Genomic DNA, 22806 nt, shown 5'->3' with positions numbered 1-22806 from the left:
GGGGAGAGACCAGAACCGAGTTCATCACCTGATCTAAACATTTCTTTTTGTTAGACTTGGTGAAGTTTAGGTGTATCTTAAATATCTTCTTCATAAGAGGACTTATCAGCCTCATATCACAAAAAAGGTAATGGAAGATCAAAACTGGCTTATTTATAGATCTCCAGAGTTCAAACGTTCAAGTTTAATCAAACACAGGTACCCAAATTTCCTTAATATCTAGACATGTTATCAAACACAATTCCTAACAATTCCATAAACATAATGTTCCAGTTCCCAGGATTGAAGAACTTCCAGTTTTTAGCGAATGTTTACCTTCCAGCAATCAAACATGCCCCAAATTTGAGAGAAATGGATATCTTCAAGGGACACGGATATCTGCCTGAAAAAGGGCGGGAGAGAGAGACATCTACCTAAAAAAGAGAGGGGAGGGCGTTGAAGTTATGGGACAATTTACTCATAAGTATAAGCAATTGTGGCTGATTACATTGTCTAGATCATGTCTAATGATTGGAGGGACTCGAGAGATGAGAAGGATTATATTAATTTCTTGGTGTATGGTCCATGTCAAACAGCTTACCACAATTAGTGTAGATGTAACATGAATAATTAAGCATTCCAATATATTGTCAAGATTGTTTGATAAGAGTAATCAAGGGTGTCGGAGAATGTAGTTCAAGTCATTAGTGATACTGCAAAGAACGAGGAAGTTGATGGCTAAGAAGAAGCCTGTTTTATATACTATTCTGCTGCCCACCGCATTGACCTAATGTTAAATAATGTTTACATTTAGTGCTTTAAGCATTTAAAAATTTTGATTATGATTCTATCTTTTATGATTGATTGATCATGAAGCACAAAGTTAACCATGACATATTCTCTTGATGTTTATGCCCCCAGGTTTCTTCTTCAACTCATTCTGTTTGCAGCTAAATAATGCCCCCAAGACCCAGATCCTGCAACTTCACCCTTCCCACCATTGGAAGGGAAGGGAGACCCTTTGTAAAAGCCCAAAATGGAATTGTCATGGAAGCAAGGAACTAATTTAGGGTCAGTTTGAATGCATTGTTAAGTCCGTCGTGCCGGACTTAAATGAGCATGGCTGAAGAATGGCTCTTCCTGTGTCAAGGTTACACCGCGAATATCAGCTTTCCACCAAACGAGTAAGGAACAGTGTGGATAAGTTCTCCTTGTCAGGGACTAGTACACAAAACCAGACAGTGGGACAGCTAGAGTTTTACCTTGGGAAATTTGACAAAATACTCATAGAGAGAATAAGTATTTTATATTGGGTGTGGTTCGTATAAGGATGAGGTCTTAAACAATCAAAGTAAGGCACACCTTCAAATAGTGCTGGAATATACTGTTTTAGTATCAGAAATCTTTATGATGGTCTTAAAATTTATTTTCATCTTGAATTGTAAAATTTAAAGACTAAAAATAGTGTAGATCGAGCAGATCTATGAATACTTGAAAATATTGAAAATTGATGACAGTCTAGATAATATATTACCAGATGCCCTATTTCTAAAACTTAAAATCTATTTTTGCTTATGTCTATACATCTAGAAGTCAAGATGATCGAATTGAAAGTTTTTCAACATCGAAATAACCTCTTCTAGTGAATCTTTGAGGTATGCCTTAATTTGATTGTTTAGGACCTCACCCTCATATAAACTTTTCTTTTAATATTTTGCCCAATTGGAGGTATTTCTTGTTATGGGTAAATTTTAAAATTAAATCAAAAGATATGGATAATGTATCAAATTGTTCATCTCTCACGCCTAATTTAATCAATCTCTCTTTTATCTTTTACCCAATGTGTTTTCCTTTCCAATACATGGGCTGGTTATGTTTGTTGAGAGGATCAAATACACCATCAGGGGTACAATAATGCATACTTACTCCCTTAGGCGAAAGAGATACTTGGGAGGATTTCTTTGATTTGAAATTTTAGAATTCACTTAAACATCACTGGATGATTAGTTTTCAAAAAAATTAGTTATAGAGTTCTTCAATACTTAGAACTCACCCTTAAAAGTTGGGGGTTTCTCTATTCAATCTTAAATTATTATTATTATTACGCACAAGCACAATACATTTCCATTTTTCTTTTCCTTTTTTTTTTGTTTTTTTTGGCATTATTCACAGGGCTGAAGAAGTTACATCCCCAAAATTTGGGGTCCTTGAGATACTCATGGATTGAGTTTTACCCAGAATAGTTAAAGGACAATATGCTCCCACAGGAGCATATAATTTATTGACTTCCTTAGCAGTAGGACAGCATCGTCTGATTTGTATGTTTCTGTTCTTTACACTTTCTTTGCATTTTATTTTTTATTTTATTTTTTCAGTTATTTACATATGCATGTAATTTATATAGTAATCGATTCTTTGCTTGCACAGGGTAAATGTTGGAGCTCACTCTCTATCTGGGTTTGCTTGTTGATTCAATCATTTTCCAGTACCACTTCTAAATTTAGTCACATCTATAAGAAACTAAAACCTCTACATTTTAAATAAAATACAAAACTCTGATGATAATGAAATTTAATGGTTCTGAAAACTCTGATGATGAGATTTAATGGCTCTATAAAAACAATATTCTTATCTCACACTTTCACTTGAGGAAAGCACATGCGAGGAAGAGAAAAACATACGACACAAGTGCAGTTAGGAGTTCAAGTGTCCAAGTTGGCCTCAATAAAACTGTGGGGATTGTGGGAACGATGACGGATCCACATAACCAGCCAATCACAAGGGCTCCGAACCTATTTACAGAAAATTATAATAAATAAATAATCCAACAAAAAATTGAACAAAACGGAAAGGAAAGAGAAATGTATTGCTGAGCTTCTTCCTTGATAGATGTCACTCACCCCAGAATGGAAGCTCGGGCAACGTTCTTGGTCTTCTCATTGAGGAAGTAAATGCATGCTGCCAGTGAGACCGCAACCTACACCACACGAAACCACTTGTTCACATAGGTGTATGCATGTCTGTTAAGCGAGATACCCATTTAGACTCTGGTGTGTGTGTATGTGTGTGTGTGGGGTTGTGTTTGTTAAGCATGATTATCAATTGAGCCTCTCTCTGTTATGAAAAAAAAATTTCCCCCACCCCCTCAAGGCGAACTGTTTCTTGGTTACTCCTAGATGATTCCCAATAGGAAATTTTCTCCTTGCTCACTCAGTGGGGCTAGAGCCCAATAATGCACCTTGGGCCTTCTTGGTGAATCAACCACCAAACCTCTTGATGTTTACAGTAAATACACACACAACTCCTGTGTGTGTGGGTGTGTTTCTTAAAGTGGCTAAGTTTTGGATTGGACACAAAACCTCAATGTTGAGATAATCAACGAACACCCAAATAAACTCCTGCTGGGTTATGGGTTTGAACTATGAACTTAGCTTGTAGTGTCAAGCTCAACAAACTTAGCTTGTAGTGTCAAGCTCAGCAGCCAAGCCATTGCTCAAGTCCAAGGATGAGTCCATAGCAGTTTACATGCTTGTTTTTTCCCAAGTCTGCCCCAGTACTAACTACTAAGACATGCATTCCTTTAAACCCACACAAACCTACTTTATGTGAACCCCAACATTGTCAAAGCCTACCTCTAACACTCATGTCTCTGCTGGGTCAAAGAAAAAGTGGAGAAAGAAAACATTCCTGGATTATTTATTCTTTTTGTTTATGAAAGAAAAAAATGAAAAGCAAATCATGATTGAGAGTTATTTGTCCAGGAACATCAAACAAATTAAAGATTACCGGTAGAAGGTATAGATACGGACTTGATTGGTGCATTTTGAAACTACAAACAAATTCTCTGCCAGTCACAGATTCAGCCACCATAGGAGCATATTGGATAAAATTACATGATATAAAGGTTCTACCATTTCAATAGTAGTATACATAGCTTCTGTGTACTCTTTCAGAGTTGTCTTGGAAGCCAGTTAAGGACCGCTAATAAGTTTATGAACAAAACTCTGTGAGAGTGTGGGAGTGTGTGTGCGTGTGTGTCTGTGTGTATGAGAGAGAGAAAGACCTTCTGCAAACTTGCAGAAATTCACAAGCAAAGCATCATAGCAAATTGTGTTTTACTAAATCATGTTTCACAAACCTACTACCACAATAGAAGGGAGCATTTAAGCATACCTGGAATGCAGGCCCACTCTCTGCAGAATTCATAATACTCCACCCCCCCATGAAAGCAAAGAGGGCGAATCTTCTGAGGATCACCTCAAGTGGAGGAGCCTCCACAAAATTAAGCAAGTTTTTAAACCAAGGAGGAGATTCTTCCACTTTCTTCTTCAATTGCGTCCTCAGGTTGATTTTCATTTTCTTTCTTAACCTGAAACTAGCCATGATAATCTTCTCGTAAGCATCCTCTATGGATTCCATGCTTCTCTCATGACCTGCATATTGCTGCAAGAGAAAATTCCGGGCCCCCAGAATTTCCTCTTGAGAAGCATCACGGCTTACACCAAGGCGCTTATATGGATCCCATACATGAATACGTGGAAATTTGGGAAGGCTTCTTTCTGGAAAATAAATAAAGATAGGTTTCAAATTGTTGCATAGACTCAGGCTAAATATTTATTGAAGAAGGTAATTCAGACTCCTAGATGTGCATTAGGAAATCATGAAGACAAAAGAATACCGATTCTGATAGAATCATTAAAAAACTCCAAAAGTGGTAGTGAAATTTAATTGGCAAGACCATGCCAAGAATAAGGATCCAATGAAATAAAAGTCTGAAATATAAAATGGGAAATATGCAAGATGCACAATTCTATTGAATTTATTAGGAGACATACATGAATTTGTTTGAAAGTAAATCAGGAATTGAAGAAAATTGCAACAGAAGTAAAAGGAAAAAGGGATTTGCAATTCCGCTTCTGATATCTTATCCACGCCATTTATGATATTTCTCGTTATACCCCTCAACGAAATATTTTGTTTCTTATAATCAAGCCAGTATCACTATTTTGTTGAAGAAAATTGTGAGAGAATGAGCTCCATGATCATTGCCATTCCGAGGTTAATCGCAGAATTACAAAATTTCTCCATTGATTCATAGTTGAGTGTGTCTTCTTACCTCTTGCCATTATCTAAATTTGATGATAACAATATTAGATGCAAGTAGAATAATATTATATAAAGGTTTTTAACAAGACAATATAGTTGGAACTTGCAATTCATTGTCAGAAGTCATTCAAAGAACTCAATAGCAATGGGGTGTAGAAATTTCATGCGCTTTGAGTATGCATATCATGACATGGTTTGGTGCTCTTGTCCACATGTACTTGATTGTGAACACATTCAAAGGCACATTAGAAGCTTTTCTCTCTATAAAACAATGTTGTTAGAATCATTTAGGAGCCCACTATGGTTTTGTTTGGGCAAAGAAGAGCTACGCTGCTTTAAAAGAAGGTTTCTTTCAATAAACCCAAAACTATTATAGATAATAGAAAAATATGAAAAGAAGAAAAGTATGAAATAGTAAAAAAACTAGAAGACATTTAAAAATTGCAATGAGCTGCCGATATAAAAAAATGAACACTAGGATTCAAGCCCATAGCTCAAAATGAAAGCAATTGCTGTTGCAACCTTGAGGTTCATAGCTAACCAATCCCCATACAAAGAATTTTTATTACTTAAAACAGTTGTCTATATCAGATGGAAAATCATCTACAATCATAAGTGTTGAACTTCAATTTCATAGTTATAGAGAAATTCACAACAATTCGTAATCATCATAAAAAATACTTCTTTAATGCCAATTTCAAATTCAAAACGTATAAAATTTTAATAGGATTGTATATTTAGAAATTTTTCACTATAAGTCTATTATTATCATCATCATCGTCTGAGCTTTATCCAACTATTTGGAGTCTGCTACACGAGTCATGTTTTGCCTTTCTGCTCTATCAATGGTCATACCCTCAGTCAAACCATAAACCACTATATCTCTTTTCACTATTTCCATCCATGTCATTTTGGGTCTTCCCCTTGCCCATTTAGAGCCTTCCACTTGAACCAAATTGCCCCTCCTAACTGGTGGTATTGCAACATGGCCAACCCAACCAAGTCTACTTTCCCTCATCTTATTGCCTATTGGAGCCATCCTTGAGTTCCCTCAGATGCATTTATTCTGACTTCTATCATTTCTTGTCTTGTCACTCATCTATCCCAACATCCTCATCTCAAGTCCACTCATTATATAGATAATGGTGTTTCCTGACTGCCCAACATTCTATCCTATAAAGAATGGCAGGTCTTACAACCTTCCTATGAAACTTCCCCTACAGTTTCATTGGTATATGCGGTGATCACATAATTCTGTGTTACAAAAAAAGAAAGTTCCAATGTTCCATAGTGAAAAAAAAATGGCCCTTTAAATAATATATGAGAAGGACTGTCTTCCATAAGAGACATGTCTCAATCAAAGACACATGTTCCGATGCATGTATCATATTGTTAGCATGTCTTATGTGGAAACTCAAAAATGACACTTCTACAGAGTCATGTTATCAAAAACACCTGCTTTTAAAAGATTGTGCATGACAACTCATCTCCATGTCAAAACTTGACACCACTTTCAGTGTCCTAGTGACATAAAAGCAATGTTCAAAAAAATGCATTCAAGCGCCTAAGCAGTTTGGGTGCCTGCCACCTAGACGGTCGGGCGGCTGCCTAGGCAAGAGCTCAAGGACAGGGTGCCCTCACCAAAATCAAAACACCCCCTGCCCCCCCAACCCCAAATATAAAAGGCAGGGGAGTTCTTAGGGCATGGTTTAAAGCTTTAGGGAGTTTTTAGAGCAATTTTAGAGCCCCAAACTCCTCGTGATCATGAAATAGACGAAAACGTAATAATACAACAATACAATACTACAATGAGTACAATCACATAACATATTTACGGATGAGACAATCATACAAGTCTCAAAGAAATTGAAACTTGTAAGTTGTAAGACATTAAAAATGCTTGAAATCCAAAATGTCATTGTAGGAAACTAGAAGTCCATACTAGAAGAAAAAACACATGATTCATAACATAATATGTTGTAGCAAAATAAAATCAAAACACTTTTTCAGATATGATAATACTTTAAAAATATCAAAATCAAATTGATGTCGGTGCAAACCTCGCCTATTGGGTCGCCAAAAGTTCTCAAAAGCAACTACTAGAAGCTCCAAATCCACCCATGAACTATATTGCCTTTGTTTTGGGAAGAATCGAAAAAATAAAAAATTTATCGTATCTTTCGATGAATCACAAAAGAGTCGTTTTTGAGGGTTTTTTCTCACCCTAAAGGCCACAGCTTTTCTATCGGGGGTTTAAAATACCCCCTAAAACCCTTTTCCCCCCTTTTACAGGGGAAAACTTACATTTTTTACCCTCACCTGAGGGTTTTTTCCGCCGCCAGCAAGTTGTCACGGGAAGGCGCCTAGGCAAGAGCCCAGACAATAGTGCCTACGCGACGCCTTGACCACCTAGGTGGGCGCCCAGAAGCAAAACGCATAATGCCCCCACCCAGACTGTGCCTAGGCGTTTTTAAATTTTTTTTGCCTAGGTGGTCGGGCAGCCGAATTTTCAAACACTGCATAGAAGATAATATACACCCCAGTCAATCTTATTCTAGCAGGTGAGATTTGATAATGAAAAAAAGAGAAAAAAAAAGAGAGCCATTGGATCTGAAAATTCAAATTGTATCATCAGAAAATTCTTATAGACTCAGTGCCTACCACAACAACATAGTTTCATCTTCAATAACAACAAAGAGTTGTTGCAGTATGGCTAAGTTTTGGTCCTTCTCATGTCTACACATTTGATAAAGTAGAACTACTACTACTTCCAAAATTACTCATATTAGTATCAATCACCTAAAATTCGCATGGCCTGTGAGACATGAAATGGTGGTGGAAATATCTCAGTGAATTCGCTTCCCATCCCTGGACAATCTTTGCCATCTATTTTCTAGGGATTTGAGCAAGAGCTTTAACATATGCATAAGGGTAAGAAGCGCTAAGCTAAAGGGAGGACTTGCGAGGGATTGTGGGTTAGAGTGGAGGAGAGATAAAAGTAAAGTTCCAGGTAGAAACAGGAACAGATGAAGAGGCCTGCAGGTTTTGGGGTTCGGTACATGGCAGAACAGAGTTGAACTGGGTCCACTGAAGTTATGGTAGAGAGAGAGAGAGAGAGAGTAGGCTCTCAACCTTAAAAATGGTGGACTTTGAGAGAGAGAGAGAGTAGATTTTCAACCTTAAAAATGGTGGATTTTGAGAGAGAGAGAGAGAGAGAGAGAGCTTAATGGTGTAGGTGGTGGGTTTTTGGAAATTTTGAAACATCTGGCCTGTCTGGACTGTTCAAAAACTCGAATTCTGCTCAAACTCGGTGACACGGTCGGTTACTGCAAAGAAGTAGTCAACTTCCTAAAGATCAAAAGGTAGAAGCAAAAAACTCAGTGGATTTTTATTTCTTGTGTGAAGAATATTAAGACCCTTATCCCCCAAAATTAATTTAGCGTCAACGATTAATTGCAGAGTTTTAACTGCCAGATTTTTTAGCCTATGAGTGTTGTCTATGCTGGGTTATTTATGTGGGATATACTAGCTCAACATAAAATCCTAACAGGCCTAAGAGAGCCTCAATGCTGTCATTTAGAGGCAGATCATCACCACGAATACCAAATCAGTTTAGCACCATATCTATATTGTGAAGAGAACTGTACAAAATGAACTCTTCTCAGATATAACGTATTTGTAGAGAAAATGCGTTTCACAAAATCAGTTTATGCATTTGTAGAGAAAAATGAGTTTCACAAAATCAGTTTATTCAAACTTAAATTTCTATTATAATTTTCCCTTTCATAGGACAGACAATCCCAGGGATCTCTTCAAACGTGACTGACATAAAAATCTCTCTCCATCTCCTCCCCCCAAACCACCCCCTTTCCCCCCCCCCCCCCCCGGACCCGGCTCCCTTTGTACTTTTTGCAAAGTTGGCATGCACCATGATCAATTGCTGCTTTTTAGCCAGCAATTCATGAAAACCTAGGGTTGATATCCTTAGATGAACATCCAAATGAACACCCAAATGAACACTTGAAGTCATAATTAAAAAGCTTTTTCAAATCACCTCAACTGGTTCAAAGGTTGATTAAGAGAGGTCTTAAGAAGTAAAACAGAGAATTTTTCTTTGTAAAACAGAGAATTTTTCTTTCTTCCCCTTTTGCCTTTTATATTTTTTCGCTGTCCATTTGTTTCCAAGTGCACAAAATGGCATCAAAAAAGAAGGTTGCAAAGAGGAATGGCGACCCTAAATGCAATGACATACACAACTCCCAATGGGCTCTATTCAGAAATCATGCACTAAAAAATTGCTGTCTTTTCCAAAACGGAATGATAAAAAATTGAAATCTTTCTGTTGCACTTGTAAAGAATAAATCCTTGTGCCTGTTGGATTAACGCAATTTCGTATATATTTGGAAATCTAAGAGTGATTAGTTTGTAATAAACATATGTATGATGTACTTCAATGTTGAAAATGTATTTGAAAGTGAAGAACTTTATTCTTGAGAAAAATGTTAAGCAGGCCCTATATGCAATAGTACTACGGTTTAGGGTCATCTAATGAACTCTTAGGCTTTAGTTCTTTATTCCATGTGCACTTCGCTATATTGATAGTAACCGAAACTGAGGTAGCAAATACTGCTTTGGAAGTCAGGTATCCATATGGCGTGGATAATCCTATAGCTAATTCAGTGTCACCATTCATAGGCCGACTTGCTACATCCTGTCACAAATACACATTTGATTGTCACTGTATCCCTATAACCGGCATTAATAATGTCTCCACTCATCATTTGCCTATTTCTAATGCTTTTAGTGATTATGCTTACGATATAAGTTGCTTCTGGTTAATTGACAAGCTATCCTTGACCTTGCTACCCTCCTTTTTGTTCTTAAGAACTAAAGGTAGTACAATTTCCAAGTACCGATCGAGCAACTGCCTGTACGTCCTGGAAATGGGTATCAGCATATTGATAGTCACTTTTATCATCCGCACTTGTTTCTTCAATCTAAATAGAACTGTCACTATTTTCTTCTCAACAAAAGACGGTAACTAGGAATAGCATGGAACACTAGCACATCATCCAGAAACTATGCCAGAACAGTATGCCGATAACTACCAGCTTTGTGTGCACTCTCTCCCCTAAAAAATAAAGAGATAAAATATACATTTGTTGAGGTGCAACTACAAATCCCATGTTTCCAAGTCACAAATTGTCTTATTGCTATACATTTGATTAAAAGGATGAATTTTTCTGTTCTTAACGATAAATTTCTGTCAGACCTCTTTGGACATGTTCTGTACTTGATCATTTCGGAATACTTGATCTCATACAAACAAGATAAAGCGCATCCAATAACTTCCCACAATAAAACTGGCCAGAAACATAACTTAGTACAACTCAGGTATGTCATATGTATGTGTCAATAAAAAAATTGCGACATGATAAAAAATCCTTCTCAAAAGGTATACAAGTGTTTCAATCCCTTGTTTTGTAAGATGAACTTCCCCAAAGTTACAATTTTCAAGCATTTAAATGGTTTTCTGTGCTCCAATTTCCTCCTATTTTTCCTTTTTACCATAGCACTTCACAAATGAAAGAAAAATTACAACACAGCTGTATGAAATAAACAAAAGAAGAAACCACCAAGGACATGAAAAGGCAATAATGGTCACAGTGGTACTCAAAGGTTATAATTATGTCAAATCAAACCAAATGTCTAATCTTCTGTACATACCCATTAGCTCCTTCTAATTTCGCATACGCATTTCACTGTATTTTATTTTCCTTAATAATGAGCTTGGATTTTTCCTAGAAGCTGCACCTGAATGGCTGAACCTTGGTAGCAAAAGATTATGCAAACGGAAATAATGGTAGCTAAGAAGAATTTCATTTGGGAACTTGATTTGCTACTTTATGGCAAACTGGTTCTTCGATTCATGCAGATTTTACATGGTAATTACCTTAAAAGCGAAAATATTAAAAAGGAAAAGTATACAATGAGACCATCTACTTTTGATACAAGGAGGTCACAATCATCATTGACCGTTAGTTTTGAAATCAGGTGCTTGAGGATGTGTCATTGTTTAGGCACAAAGTCCAAAGCAAAATTTCTTGAATGTTGTGAAATACTTTCATCTATTGGGTTTCACATCCAATGGCTAAAAATGATCGTGACCTCCTTGTACAAAAAATAAATGGCCTCATAGTATACAATCCCTATTAAAAATCAACTATGTTGTGAAAGGATGCATACAGGCAAAGGCCATAGCTCTCAGGGAAATAGAAAACTTGTACCCCATTTTGTCACGAAGACCTCGATAAGAAGTATGCTCATATATCTAATTACAAAGAAGCACTACCTGATTCAGAGCTTAATGTGACTTATAAATTTGTACCTAGAGACACAATAAAAAGTTTGCATGGATCCCTGATTAACTCTTACCCCACAAGGTAAAATTGAAAAAGTTTCCATGGATTCCCCACTAACTTTTAGCCTATTTGGTAAAACAGATTCAGTTCGCAATAAGACTTAAGCCAAAATACGCATTAAGGGATTTGTCAAGACCCTTAGTGAGGTAAAATGCCAGGCTAGTTTTGGGCAGACCCTGATTCCATTCTCTTTATAAAGGTTTCCATGTCAGATACCATATTACATTAATGATTGTAGATATGGATGTCAATGCTGCTGGAGAGATGAAGCACAGGCATGAAGACTCTGAAATCAGAAAACTTTCGATGTTAAGATAAGATATTTCCTAGAAGAAAATGGCTAGATTAAACAAAAGGACTTTTAACAAAAAAGGAAATAGGTAACGGATTTTCTTGCATGAACTGCAATGGCAGGTAAAAACCTTGTGTTACTCTAATGGTAGGACAAAAGCCTAGTGATACTCCCATTTGAACAAAATCTTCACTGAACTACTTTTTCTTTTCAGGGAAACTATGGTGACTAGATAAAGGTTGTACCGGCCTTAATTTATTGGTTGGTTCTCTCCTTTGTCCTTCATCAACTCACCAAACAATACTTACATAGCCATTGAGGTGAAAAACATTATGCAGGACTCTAGAAATGCTATCCCATTGATGTTTATAGGTTATAGAACAGTGTCCAATCAAATTCAAGGATATTGACTCCGATTGGCTTATGCTTAGGCTCAGGATACTTGACTGCAAATTATGCAAGCTACTCTTTTTGAGGGCTAGTTATGGACTTATGGTGTCTTAGTTAGACAAAAAATATTTATTATTAGTAATTAATTTCAACATCAAGAAGAAGCAAGGTATAAAATTTGCCCCCTACAACTTGTGAGCTATCCAATAGAAGAGGCACTTCCTAATTTTAATTACGAGTTTATTTTGAGACAAAAATAAAAATGCCAAAGATTCCACTGATAATTCGTGCTTTGTACCAAGATTATGAAGGTACTGAAGTAGATTGCTACTTCGTTAGGGGCAACGTAACTATGGGAGCTCCGGGTACTCATTTAATGAAGTCATAATGAAATTGAAATTAAGTAAATACTAGTGAGCTCATTCAACTAAGAACTACAACCAACAAGGTATACTTTCCTCAAATACTTTTGACCATACAAGAAAATTTTTAACAATTGCCACCATTCAATGACTAGGTTTCAGCTCAATAGATCGCAATTGCAGAGAGTTACAACCATATGCATACAAATGTATGAATGTATATTTTCATGCACGCGCAGTGTGTGTTGTGCATGTGTGTGTGTGTGAGAGAGAGAGACTCATATCAAGGCTTACCTATGCTGCCACCACCACCAAAGGATATGTCCATTGCACATCTTGGATTAGTTGTAGCAATGAAGGGTTTCCACCCATGCCTTCTCACGCGTTTCCAGTGTCTTCATTTCACAAAAAATACCAAAAATAAATAAATAAATAAATAGAGATATAAAAGGAAAACGAGGGATTGGAAAAATAAATAAATAAAAATAAAATTTACCAAAAACTAACAATTTGCATCTCTAAATAATCAAACCCCAATAATAAACGAAAACATCTTCCACTTTTGCACAATTCTATACAAACAAAATGAAGATAAAAAACTATCATGTAAAGAGAGACACAACAAATCAATTAGTTCATATCCAGACCCAGAAAATATTTCTGATGTTAAATTACAGGCAAGTAATATTCAATATACAGACTCACGGAATCAGCTAGGATAATTTGAAAATCGCTAAAAAATAAATTCAAGAATTTTGAAACGAGAGAGAGATGGGGGGCCTCACAGTTTCAGTCCGAGAATGGGTTTAGAGAAGGTCTTTCTTGAGGGAGTGGTGGGTAAAGGAGGGGAAGCAGCAAGCAAAGAAGAGGCATCCATGGCTTAATCGACAAAAGGGTGCCCTTTTTCTATGGGCACAAGATCCACTCCTTACCCTTCCCCTTCATCAACTCTGCAATTTCAAAGAGTGAAAAAATCATGCGAGAGAGAAAGGGAGGGAAATAGAAAAGAAAAATATGAGAGAGAGAGAGAGAGAGAGAGAGAATTGGAGGGGAAGAGAGAGAGAGTGTGTTACGTGACAGGCCGAACAGCTAGAGAGAGGGCAAACAGACGATACGGGGCCAATGTATATAGAAACGGGTAAATTAAGAGGAAATCAAGGTGGTCACATGAATTTATTTTATTAACCAAGCTCAAAATTGAAAAGAAAATTTTATCGAACTTCGTGATTCATCCAAGCCTTCAGATTACACTTCAGCATAGTGATAAGCAATTGTGACGGGAGTGTTTTGATAATAGGATATTAGAAGAGGAAGAAGAAACTTTATTTTGTTTGATATTTGTGATCTCTTCTTTAATGTTGAAGTACCCACCTTTTAGGCTTGAGAAAAGTTCGATGCTAAACTATGGAACTTGAAAAATAAATTTTTTATTTTACCCATAAAAAAAAAAAATATATATATATATATATATATATATTATATTTATATAATACATATTTATAATATTATATAGTAAAAATATATACAATGTATAATATATTATATTATAATATATTATATTATTTATATATATATTATATTTATATAATAGATATTTATAATATTATATAATAAAAATATATACAATGTATAATATATTATATTATTTTATATAATATAAGATAATTTCATATATATATATATATTACAAATAAATATAAAATACAATATATCATATATTATAGTATGTTATAAATATTATATATTTCTATTTAAATTATTATCTATGTAAATATAAATATACAATATTTACCATATATCTCAAGATTTATCCAACACAAAAACTATGAACTTCTTAACTTTCCGGAGAGGTTATCAAACACATAAACCATTAACTTCTTAAGTAAGTTCTAATTTACGGTTCTTCAGTAATTTCCAATTTCCAGTTCACGTTCTTGGTTCCTGTTATCAAACACGTCCTAAAGGTAAATAGTCTCATTGTATACAATCAGAAAGACTATGGTTTGTATAGAGCCGAGGCTCTAAACAATAAAATAAAGTGTACGTTAAAATAGTATCGAGAAATGTGGTTTCAATACTGCAAATCTTTGTGATAACTTTAAAATATATTTTTGATTTTAATTATAAAATTTAATGCTTCAAAAATAATGTAGATCGAGCAGATTATGAGAACTTAAAAATCTTGAAAATTGATGGTAAAAAATGTGTTACAGAATGCACTATTTTCAAAACTTGAAATCCATTTTTTTCTCATGTTCATACATCTTGATATCGAGATGATCAATTTGAGGATATTTAGAGATCAAAACATCCACTTCTAGTAAAATTTTTGATATGGGCTTTAATTTGATTGTTTACAGCCTCGACTCTTTGTAAACTTTTTTTCATTAGGAAATGTACCTTTTTATTTTTTATTCGAGAGCGGAGGAGGCCATGATCATTATTAACTAATAGATATAAAATCTGTGTTGGGTTCATGTAGCCTTTAAAGGCCTTATGAGTGCTTGTAAAATTAAATGATATAGTGGAACATGAACTCAGTGGGAGTATGGTCCCTTGTAGGCCATACTAAGCAAACGATGTTTACAAATACCGGACCGCTCTTGACTATCTAGGACAGTCGGTTGGAAAAAACTCATGTTACCTGGGTATAAAGAACAAACCGAAAAGGGTTTTAATAGGTTAGCCCTTGATGAGGCCGAAAAGGGTTTTAATAGGTTAGCCCTTGATGAGGTCGAAGAATATGCCCGTATGAGTGAGCCAATGGACTGTGTGACCCTTGTGTGTGATGGTGGCCTATAGAGACAGGGGCCAAAACCTCATCTATGTACCATCACACGGCATTCATATCGATAGATCGTTCGAAAAAACCAAAAATCCATCTTTTAAAGTGAAGCGTATGCATGTGCGAGAGATACCCCTATGCACTATAGGAGCTATGGTTGCATCAGGTCTAGGTGACCTTGACTCTAGGGGAGGACCTGAAATCCACATACTGAGATTGTGATCCCTTGGCTCATCGGGCGGACTTTGATGACCTGCTAATGAGCCCTTGCTTGGACTGTGGGTCATGGGAAACACCGGGTCGGTCTAATAAAGGAAGTGTGCTCTGTAGTCCACAGTTGAAGGTGGAGTGCCCCATGATTATTGATTCCTAAACCATATGGATCTTTTTCCCTTCAAATTAATTTAAATGTGTTTGTTTTATGATAGAAATTATTTTAATATTATTATTTGAATTTTTATGAACCCCTGGATATTTTATTTATAATTTTTGGATTTATAAAATTACAGAGATTGATTTTACAATTATTTAAATATTCAAATAATATTTTAAAATCTTTTTATTAATTTTAAATATATTAAAATATCATGGGGGCCCATTGTGCACATGGGCCGCCATACTTTTAGAAGGTGGCACGCCCTACCCTTATTCTCTTTCCTATTTTTTTTTGGTGATATGACATGTGGCTATATAGTTGGAAGATATTGACTTGATATATCTTTGAAAGATTTTGCGGATAGATTAGGTGGACTTGTGCTATTTTATGGTATGCACAATATTTTTATTAGATTTAATTTATTTAATTTCTATTGGTGGGAAAACAGTTTAAGAAAGGGGGATAATGGTTCATACACCTTCCATAATGTTGATGGTCCATGTATGGAATGGATAGCTCAGATCTCTCACCCCACAAGTCACCCTTGATCGACGGTCTATGTTCAATCTCACAAGAAGAGGCAAGCCAAAGAAAACCCTAAGAAACCATAATCTTATTTAAAGTCTATAAAAAGGGATTGTTACGAAAAAATCTCTACACTTTATCTTTATATTTTTCTCTCTTAAGAAGGTTTATCTCTCTCATGTTTGATCTCTCTCTGCCCCACATTGTGAAAGAATCACTCTCCCACATTGTGAAAGAACCTAAGGGTTTAGGTTATAAAGTTCTTCTCTCCTATCTCTAAAATATGGATTTATGGCTTAGGGATTTAGGGTTTAGCAAAAAGAGAATTCATTTCTCTCAAACTAGGTTGTTAAAAGAATTCACCTAGGGTTTGAGTTTGTGATCAAAAGAGTTCATGTTCCATAGGTGTGGCTTGGCCGAAATTTGCTTTCCCGGTTCGATATTGAAGCTAGACCGTTGATCCCACGTCATCGGATGGTGGTGACTTGATGTGGGGTGTAATAATCCCGGTTGAAGTACTATCGGGCACTCTTCCTTTTGTTTCTTGCAATCTTATCTTTTATTCTCAAGCATAGTGCATAGTTGTTTCAATGACATCAAGTTGTTAAGATCTTAGTTTTATTGTTATGTCGATTTTATTTTGAAATTTATCTTATTATAATAAAGACTACATATAAGTGATCTTTTGCTAAAAGAAAGAGGTGAAGAAAAAATATATATATATATTCCCCGGTAAAAGATCACATAGGTCTTTCTTTCAATTTGGTGGTTAAAGATGTATCATTGATTGAACAAAAAGTTCCACATAAATTGTTTCAAATATTTCGAGACACTTCTCAATTTTTTTTAACTTTTCTCAAATATTATGACATACTTCAATTTATTGAATTTCACATCTAAAGGCTAAAAATTATTGTGACCTCATTATATTAAAAATAAATGGTCTCATAGTATACGATAAATTAACTTAAACGATTTTTTTTTTATGGTTATGAAAAAAAATAAAAAAAAGGAAGAAAACTTCTATGAAAAGCCAAAATCATGGTTAACAAGTGCAAGATTACAATGCTGTCTTTTTAGTTTTCAATGGAAGATTAAGATGTTGCTTTTTTTTAGCAATTTGACATAAAATTATAAAATAAAGCATATATTGCCATAGTTATGAAAACTGGATAATCAAATTTGGCTTGGTCGATCTAGCCCAAAGCAAAAATATAATTTAGTGTTTGACTGGTTTTGGTTTTGGTTTAGTCAACTAAAACTGTCTGGTTTTGACCGCTTCAATCTGCTAAACAAAGTTGTGAGAAAAATTCTAATAGATTTAGAAACATCTATTATTTCATTTATATTGTTTTTTTAGATAAATTATCAAAATACTCAAAAAAAAGATGAACTACTCAAAGTTTTACCAATCACAACTATTTCAACTCATGATCATATGTGATTTGATGAGTATTTTGAAATTATATCGAAAGAGATAGGTAGATCGACAAATACTCTGTCTCTAACAGGAATTTGGATAAATTTCCCTTTTATTAAAAAAAAAAGGATTGCAATGAAACCATCTACCGTTGGTACAAGGTAGTCACAATTAATCTTGATCATTGGATGTGAAATTGTGTGGCTGCATTTATTCCATTAACCAAGTTCAAAGTTAAAAAAAAAAAAATTGGACTTTATGACATACCAAAACTATTTGATTTCACATCGAGTGGCTAAAAGTAATTGTGACCTTCTTATATCAAAAGTAAATAGTTTCATTATATACAATCCTTAAAAATTATAGTCTAATGAATGTAAATGGTGTTGAATTGATTGTTGGACCTAACCCCACTAGTTTGGTGGTCAGTACCTTACGGATTCACTATAGAGGATTGCATGCTATTGTATATTTCCCACGAGAGAAGTATATAATAACAGCATTTGCCTTGGGTACCATGATTATCGTTAGCCCTTGGAAGTGAAATTAGGTGTCTGGTAGCATCTCATTTATCATGCCGAAAATCTATATAATATTTAGAACTTTATGACACATTTTAAATTGTTAGGTTTCACGTGAGAAGGTATGGGTGATTGGGAATGCTTGCATTAAAAGTAAGTGATCTTATGGTATACAATCTCTTTCTTTTTTTTTTCTTTTTTTTTATTTATTAAAACTCTAAATATTTAAGAAGATCTTTAAAAAATCATAGTTTCAATTTTATATTCTTCAACAAACTTTTCTGCATATTTTCCCAATTTTAGTGTCCTCCTTTTTCAGACTTTGTTGAAGCTTCCCTTATTTTCTTTGTTGGGTTAAACACTCTTTAACCAATGTGGCTCAACATTCCACACCAATCATAATCAACCAGATGAGGCAAATCGAATTGGCGATCCATACAAACAAACAAACAAAAAAAATCGCATAGATCATCCTCCCCATCTGCAATATATCCATTAGATAATTTAAAGGGTGCAAGTTGCATACGGATACATCCGTTAGGTGTAGAGGTAAGGTGCACTTTCAAATTTTATCGTGGTATATAATTTTGATGTAAAATGGTTTTAGGATTATCTTAAAATCTATTTTTATATTTAATTATAAAATTTTAAATTTAAAAAATGATTAAAATCAAGTAGATCTATAAACATATAAAAATCTTGAAAATGGACGGTGTAGATAATATGTTGTAAAATACATTATTTCTGAGACTTAAAATTTTTTTATTTTTCATAGTCATACATCTTGATGTCGAGATGATCAATCAAAGGGTTTTTCAACATTAAAACTACCTTTTCCGATGGATTTTTGAGGGGCATCTGTAGTTCTACATTATAAAGTAGCATCATTATATAAACTTTTTCCTAATTTAAATCATAAAATAGAAAAATAAAAAATTTAATAAAAAAAAATATTAGGGAAGGAGAATAATATGTTTCAGAGAGAATGGGTTCGATTCCTGATTCTAGGAGGGAATTGGCTCACTGATGCACCGTAGTAGAACTGAATCAGCATTTTTCAAACCCCTCTTTGTCGGTCCCAATATTAGGTTAATAAAAAATATTGATTTGACAACAAATTTCAATCAAGGATTTTACCAACGAATATTCCAAAAAAATCATGTCTTCCCAAAAATTAATAATAATAATAAAACTACCAACGTATCTCCCAAAAGAACCCCTATTTCCTACCAGGAAAATGTTTTGATTGGGCTGCAACCCTATAAAAAAATAAGTAAAGAGTCACCTCAAAACTCATCCCAAATTGCACCTTTGGTGTTGGAAAACTTTTAAATTGATCATCTCGACCTTGACAGTTATGGTTATGAAAAAAAGATTAGGATTTGTAGCTCAAAAAATAGTGTATATCATAATACATTATTTATACTATTCATTTTTCCTAAAAATAAGTGTTCAATAATCCTTAAGATCTATACTATTTTTTGAGCTTCAAATTTTTTAATCAATGTTAAAAATTGATTTTAGCAGTGTTTAAAAAATCAATGACTCCATCCGGATCGGGCATTGCCCAGCCTGTCTTTGAGCTTCAAATTTCATAACCAATGTTGAAAAGTGATTTTATCATTTTAAAGCCATCAAGGAGATTTATGATGCCCAAGGCGCTTTTAGTCAAGAATTCGAGATGAGACTTTAACCTAGGCCTATTATAACTGCATCCTTTCTGAAAAAAACATGATAGTGGAAACATATAAAGGTAGAGAGTCAGCAACTCAGCGAGAAAAACTTCTTTATTTTTCTAAACCAAAAGCATCATCACGAAGAAGACGAGAAATGAACTAGTTACAACTAAATTTTTTGGCAGGCTGACCATTAGGATTTGCTTACACATAGTGCTCGGTTCATGTGAGTCTTATATTACTTGATATCTCTATAAACAATTTTAATTAATTTCACTCTTTTGGGGTTCTTTGCTATTTTATAAGTCTATAAAAGATAACAATTACTAATTGTAACTGTATTATATATATATGGGAAAGCTTTCTATATTTCTCCTACAACATAGAAGTTCTATCCTCCCCCTAACATCCAGCTATCCATTTTTTATAAAGAGAGCCACTTACCGTTTGATTTTAGATCCGAAGTCTCAAAGTATTTTATTTTTAGTTTTTTTAATATAAATTTTCTAAATATGAGATTTGGTACATGCCATCTTCTCATTGGGGTACACCTATAAAAAAATATTAAGAATAATTTTTTGATAAAATATAATAACCAAAATACCCCTTGAAACTTTCAGGGGTATTTTGGTTATTTTTTTTATTGAGAATTATTTTTATTTATTTTTTGTTTGTGCGAGTTTAATAGAAGAATGGACGTCCAAAATTTGGTATCATAATAGTTTATAGAAAAAAATTTAAAAATAAATAGTGTAGAGACGTGACATTGTGATTGGGACAATCATAGCCCTCCATTAAAAAATGGACAGTTGGGGGACATTTGGGACAATCATAGCCCCCACAAGGGAGAGAATAGAACTTCTATGTTATAAGGAGAACATAAAAAGCTTTATATATATATATATATATATATATATATAATTTTCAAATCATTCTTTTTAGCCAAGTAAAACATATTACACATTTTTAACTTGATTACTGTTTAGCAATATATATTTTTGCTCTTGACTTTTCGTCACTAATTTTGAAGAAAACTAATTCTTTATCAATTTTTCCGTTTCTTAATATATTATTATTCCCGATTTGTTTGGTCACTACTGGTCAAACTGGTTTGGATCGGCTGTTCGGCCCGGTTTGATTAATTCGCTTACATAGCCTATAGCCTTTATAAATACTGCCAAAAAGTTCTTCGGGCCTTTTGGGCATAGAAAATGATGAAAACATTGATAAAGTTGTAATACCTTCTAATTGTTTACATAGCATACTATTTGAAATAGCATAATACTATTGGGATTGTATACTACGAGATCATCTACCTATGTTAGTCACAAATACCTTAATTTTTTTGAACTTTGAACCTGATCAATAATACTCTCATAAACACCCAATTTGAAATCCAATAGGCATGAGTGATTGTGACCTTCCTACCCCAAAACTAATTGTTCTCTTAGTATATTTTTTCAATACCATTTGAACTTTGTATCCCTGTTGAGATGCTCTCTTTCTAAATTTATTAAGCTAAAATTGAGGAGTGGATGTGTGTCGTAAAAATAAAAAAAAGGACCCTATTCCAAGAGATGATGTAGCACTTATAACCTTTAAAGAAAAGAATTTATGTAGGGCAGATGGATCCCTAAGATATAGGGATTTTAAGATTTTTATTAAGCTAAAATTGAGGAGTGGACGTGTGTCGTAAAAATAAAAAAAAGGACCCTATTCCAAAAGATGATGTAGCACTTATAACCTTTAAAGAAAAGAATTTATGTAGGGCAGATGGATCCCTAAGATATAGGGATTTTAAGATTTTTAAAACAGAAATTTGATTCTATCTCCACCATTTCCTTGCGATGATTTTGGTGTGATATCACTCTCTCCAAAATCTTAATCCTAGAAATTTCCTTCCTATAATTTCCTCTACCCGCGTAGAACTAAAATTTCTAATCATGTTTCTATTATGCAAGTAAAGAAAAGAATATGCTCAAATTAGATATCCACAATTGAGTTTGAGAGTTTATTGGGGAATAGTGGGATTGAAATTGCGTGAGAAGTTTCAAAAAATAGAAAAGTTTATATTGAATCGAGACTCTAAACAAAAATTTCACTAGAGCCTACCTCAAAAATTTCACTAGAAGAGGTTGTTTTGATGCTCAAATATCTTCAAATTGATCGTCTGAACATCAAGATGGATGGACATGAGAAAAAAAAATGGATTTCAAGTTTTGGAAATAGTATATTTTGTAGCGCATTTTTGGACCGTCAATTTTCAAGATTTTCAAGCTTTCATAGGTCTGTCGATCTACACTATTTTTGAAGCTTTAAACTTTATAATTAAAAATAAAAACAGATTTTAAGGCTATCACAAAGATTTCCAGTGTTGAAGCACGTTTCTCGATACTATTTGAAGGTAGGCTCTAATTTGATTGTTTAGAGCCTAGGCTCTATACAAACGGCACCCTTTTGAAGTAGGGAAAAGTTTATATGGAGCCAAGGTTCTAAACAATCAAATCAGAGCCTACATCAAAAATTTCCATGGAAGATGTTGTTTTGATACTCAAATATCTTCAAATTAATCATCTCGACATCAAGATGCATGGATATATAAGAAAATATGGATTTCAAGTGCTGGAAATACTATGTTTTGTGACGCATTTTCATGATTTTCAAGTTTTTATCAATTTGTCGATCTACACTATTTTTGAAGCTTTAAACTTTATAAATAAAGATAAAAATATATTTTAAAACTATCACAAAGATTTTCAATATTGAAACTATATTTCTCGACACTATTTGAAGGTATGCTCTAATTTGATTGTTTAGAGCCTAGGATCTATACAAACCGCACCAAAAAAAAGAAGAAAAAACTAGACATTTGAGAGATTTATGGAAACTAGAATATTCTGAAAGAAAAACATAAGTGATCTTTTACCAGAGAATACCTTTTTTTTTTTCTTC

The 22806-nt window shown here is 34.2% G+C and overlaps 1 protein-coding gene across 1 annotated transcript; it reads right to left on the bottom strand.

Annotated features, from left to right (window-relative positions):
- Nucleotides 1–2549: 2549 nt before the first annotated feature.
- On the bottom strand, nt 2550–13912 carry CDF1 (cell growth defect factor-like protein (DUF3353)). The gene is made up of 6 exons (XM_011624988.3): nt 13625–13912; nt 13337–13501; nt 12846–12946; nt 4153–4538; nt 2880–2956; nt 2550–2771 (listed from the first exon to the last, which is right to left on the bottom strand). The coding sequence occupies exons 2-6, from the start codon at nt 13426–13428 to the stop codon at nt 2621–2623; spliced, it is 807 nt and encodes a 268-aa protein (XP_011623290.1). The 5' UTR covers nt 13429–13501; nt 13625–13912; the 3' UTR covers nt 2550–2620.
- Nucleotides 13913–22806: the final 8894 nt, after the last annotated feature.

This window comes from Amborella trichopoda, chromosome 10, assembly GCF_054954075.1.
Source record: "Amborella trichopoda isolate Santa Cruz 75 chromosome 10, AtrichopodaSantaCruz75HAP2 v2.0, whole genome shotgun sequence".
NCBI lineage: Eukaryota > Viridiplantae > Streptophyta > Magnoliopsida > Amborellales > Amborellaceae > Amborella > Amborella trichopoda.
The sequence above is the reverse complement of the archived record's forward strand: the minus strand, read 5'-3'. Positions and strand labels throughout refer to the sequence as shown.

Coding starts and splice junctions, on each gene's coding strand:
- CDF1 (XM_011624988.3), bottom strand. CDS start 13,428: ATGGATGCCTCTTCTTTGCTTGCTGCTTCCCCTCCTTTACCCACCACT. Junction 12,947..13,336: donor CCCATTCTCGGACTGAAACT/GTGAGGCCCCCC, acceptor TGTGAAATGAAG/ACACTGGAAACGCGTGAGAA. Junction 2,772..2,879: donor GCCCGAGCTTCCATTCTGGG/GTGAGTGACATC, acceptor TTCTGTAAATAG/GTTCGGAGCCCTTGTGATTG.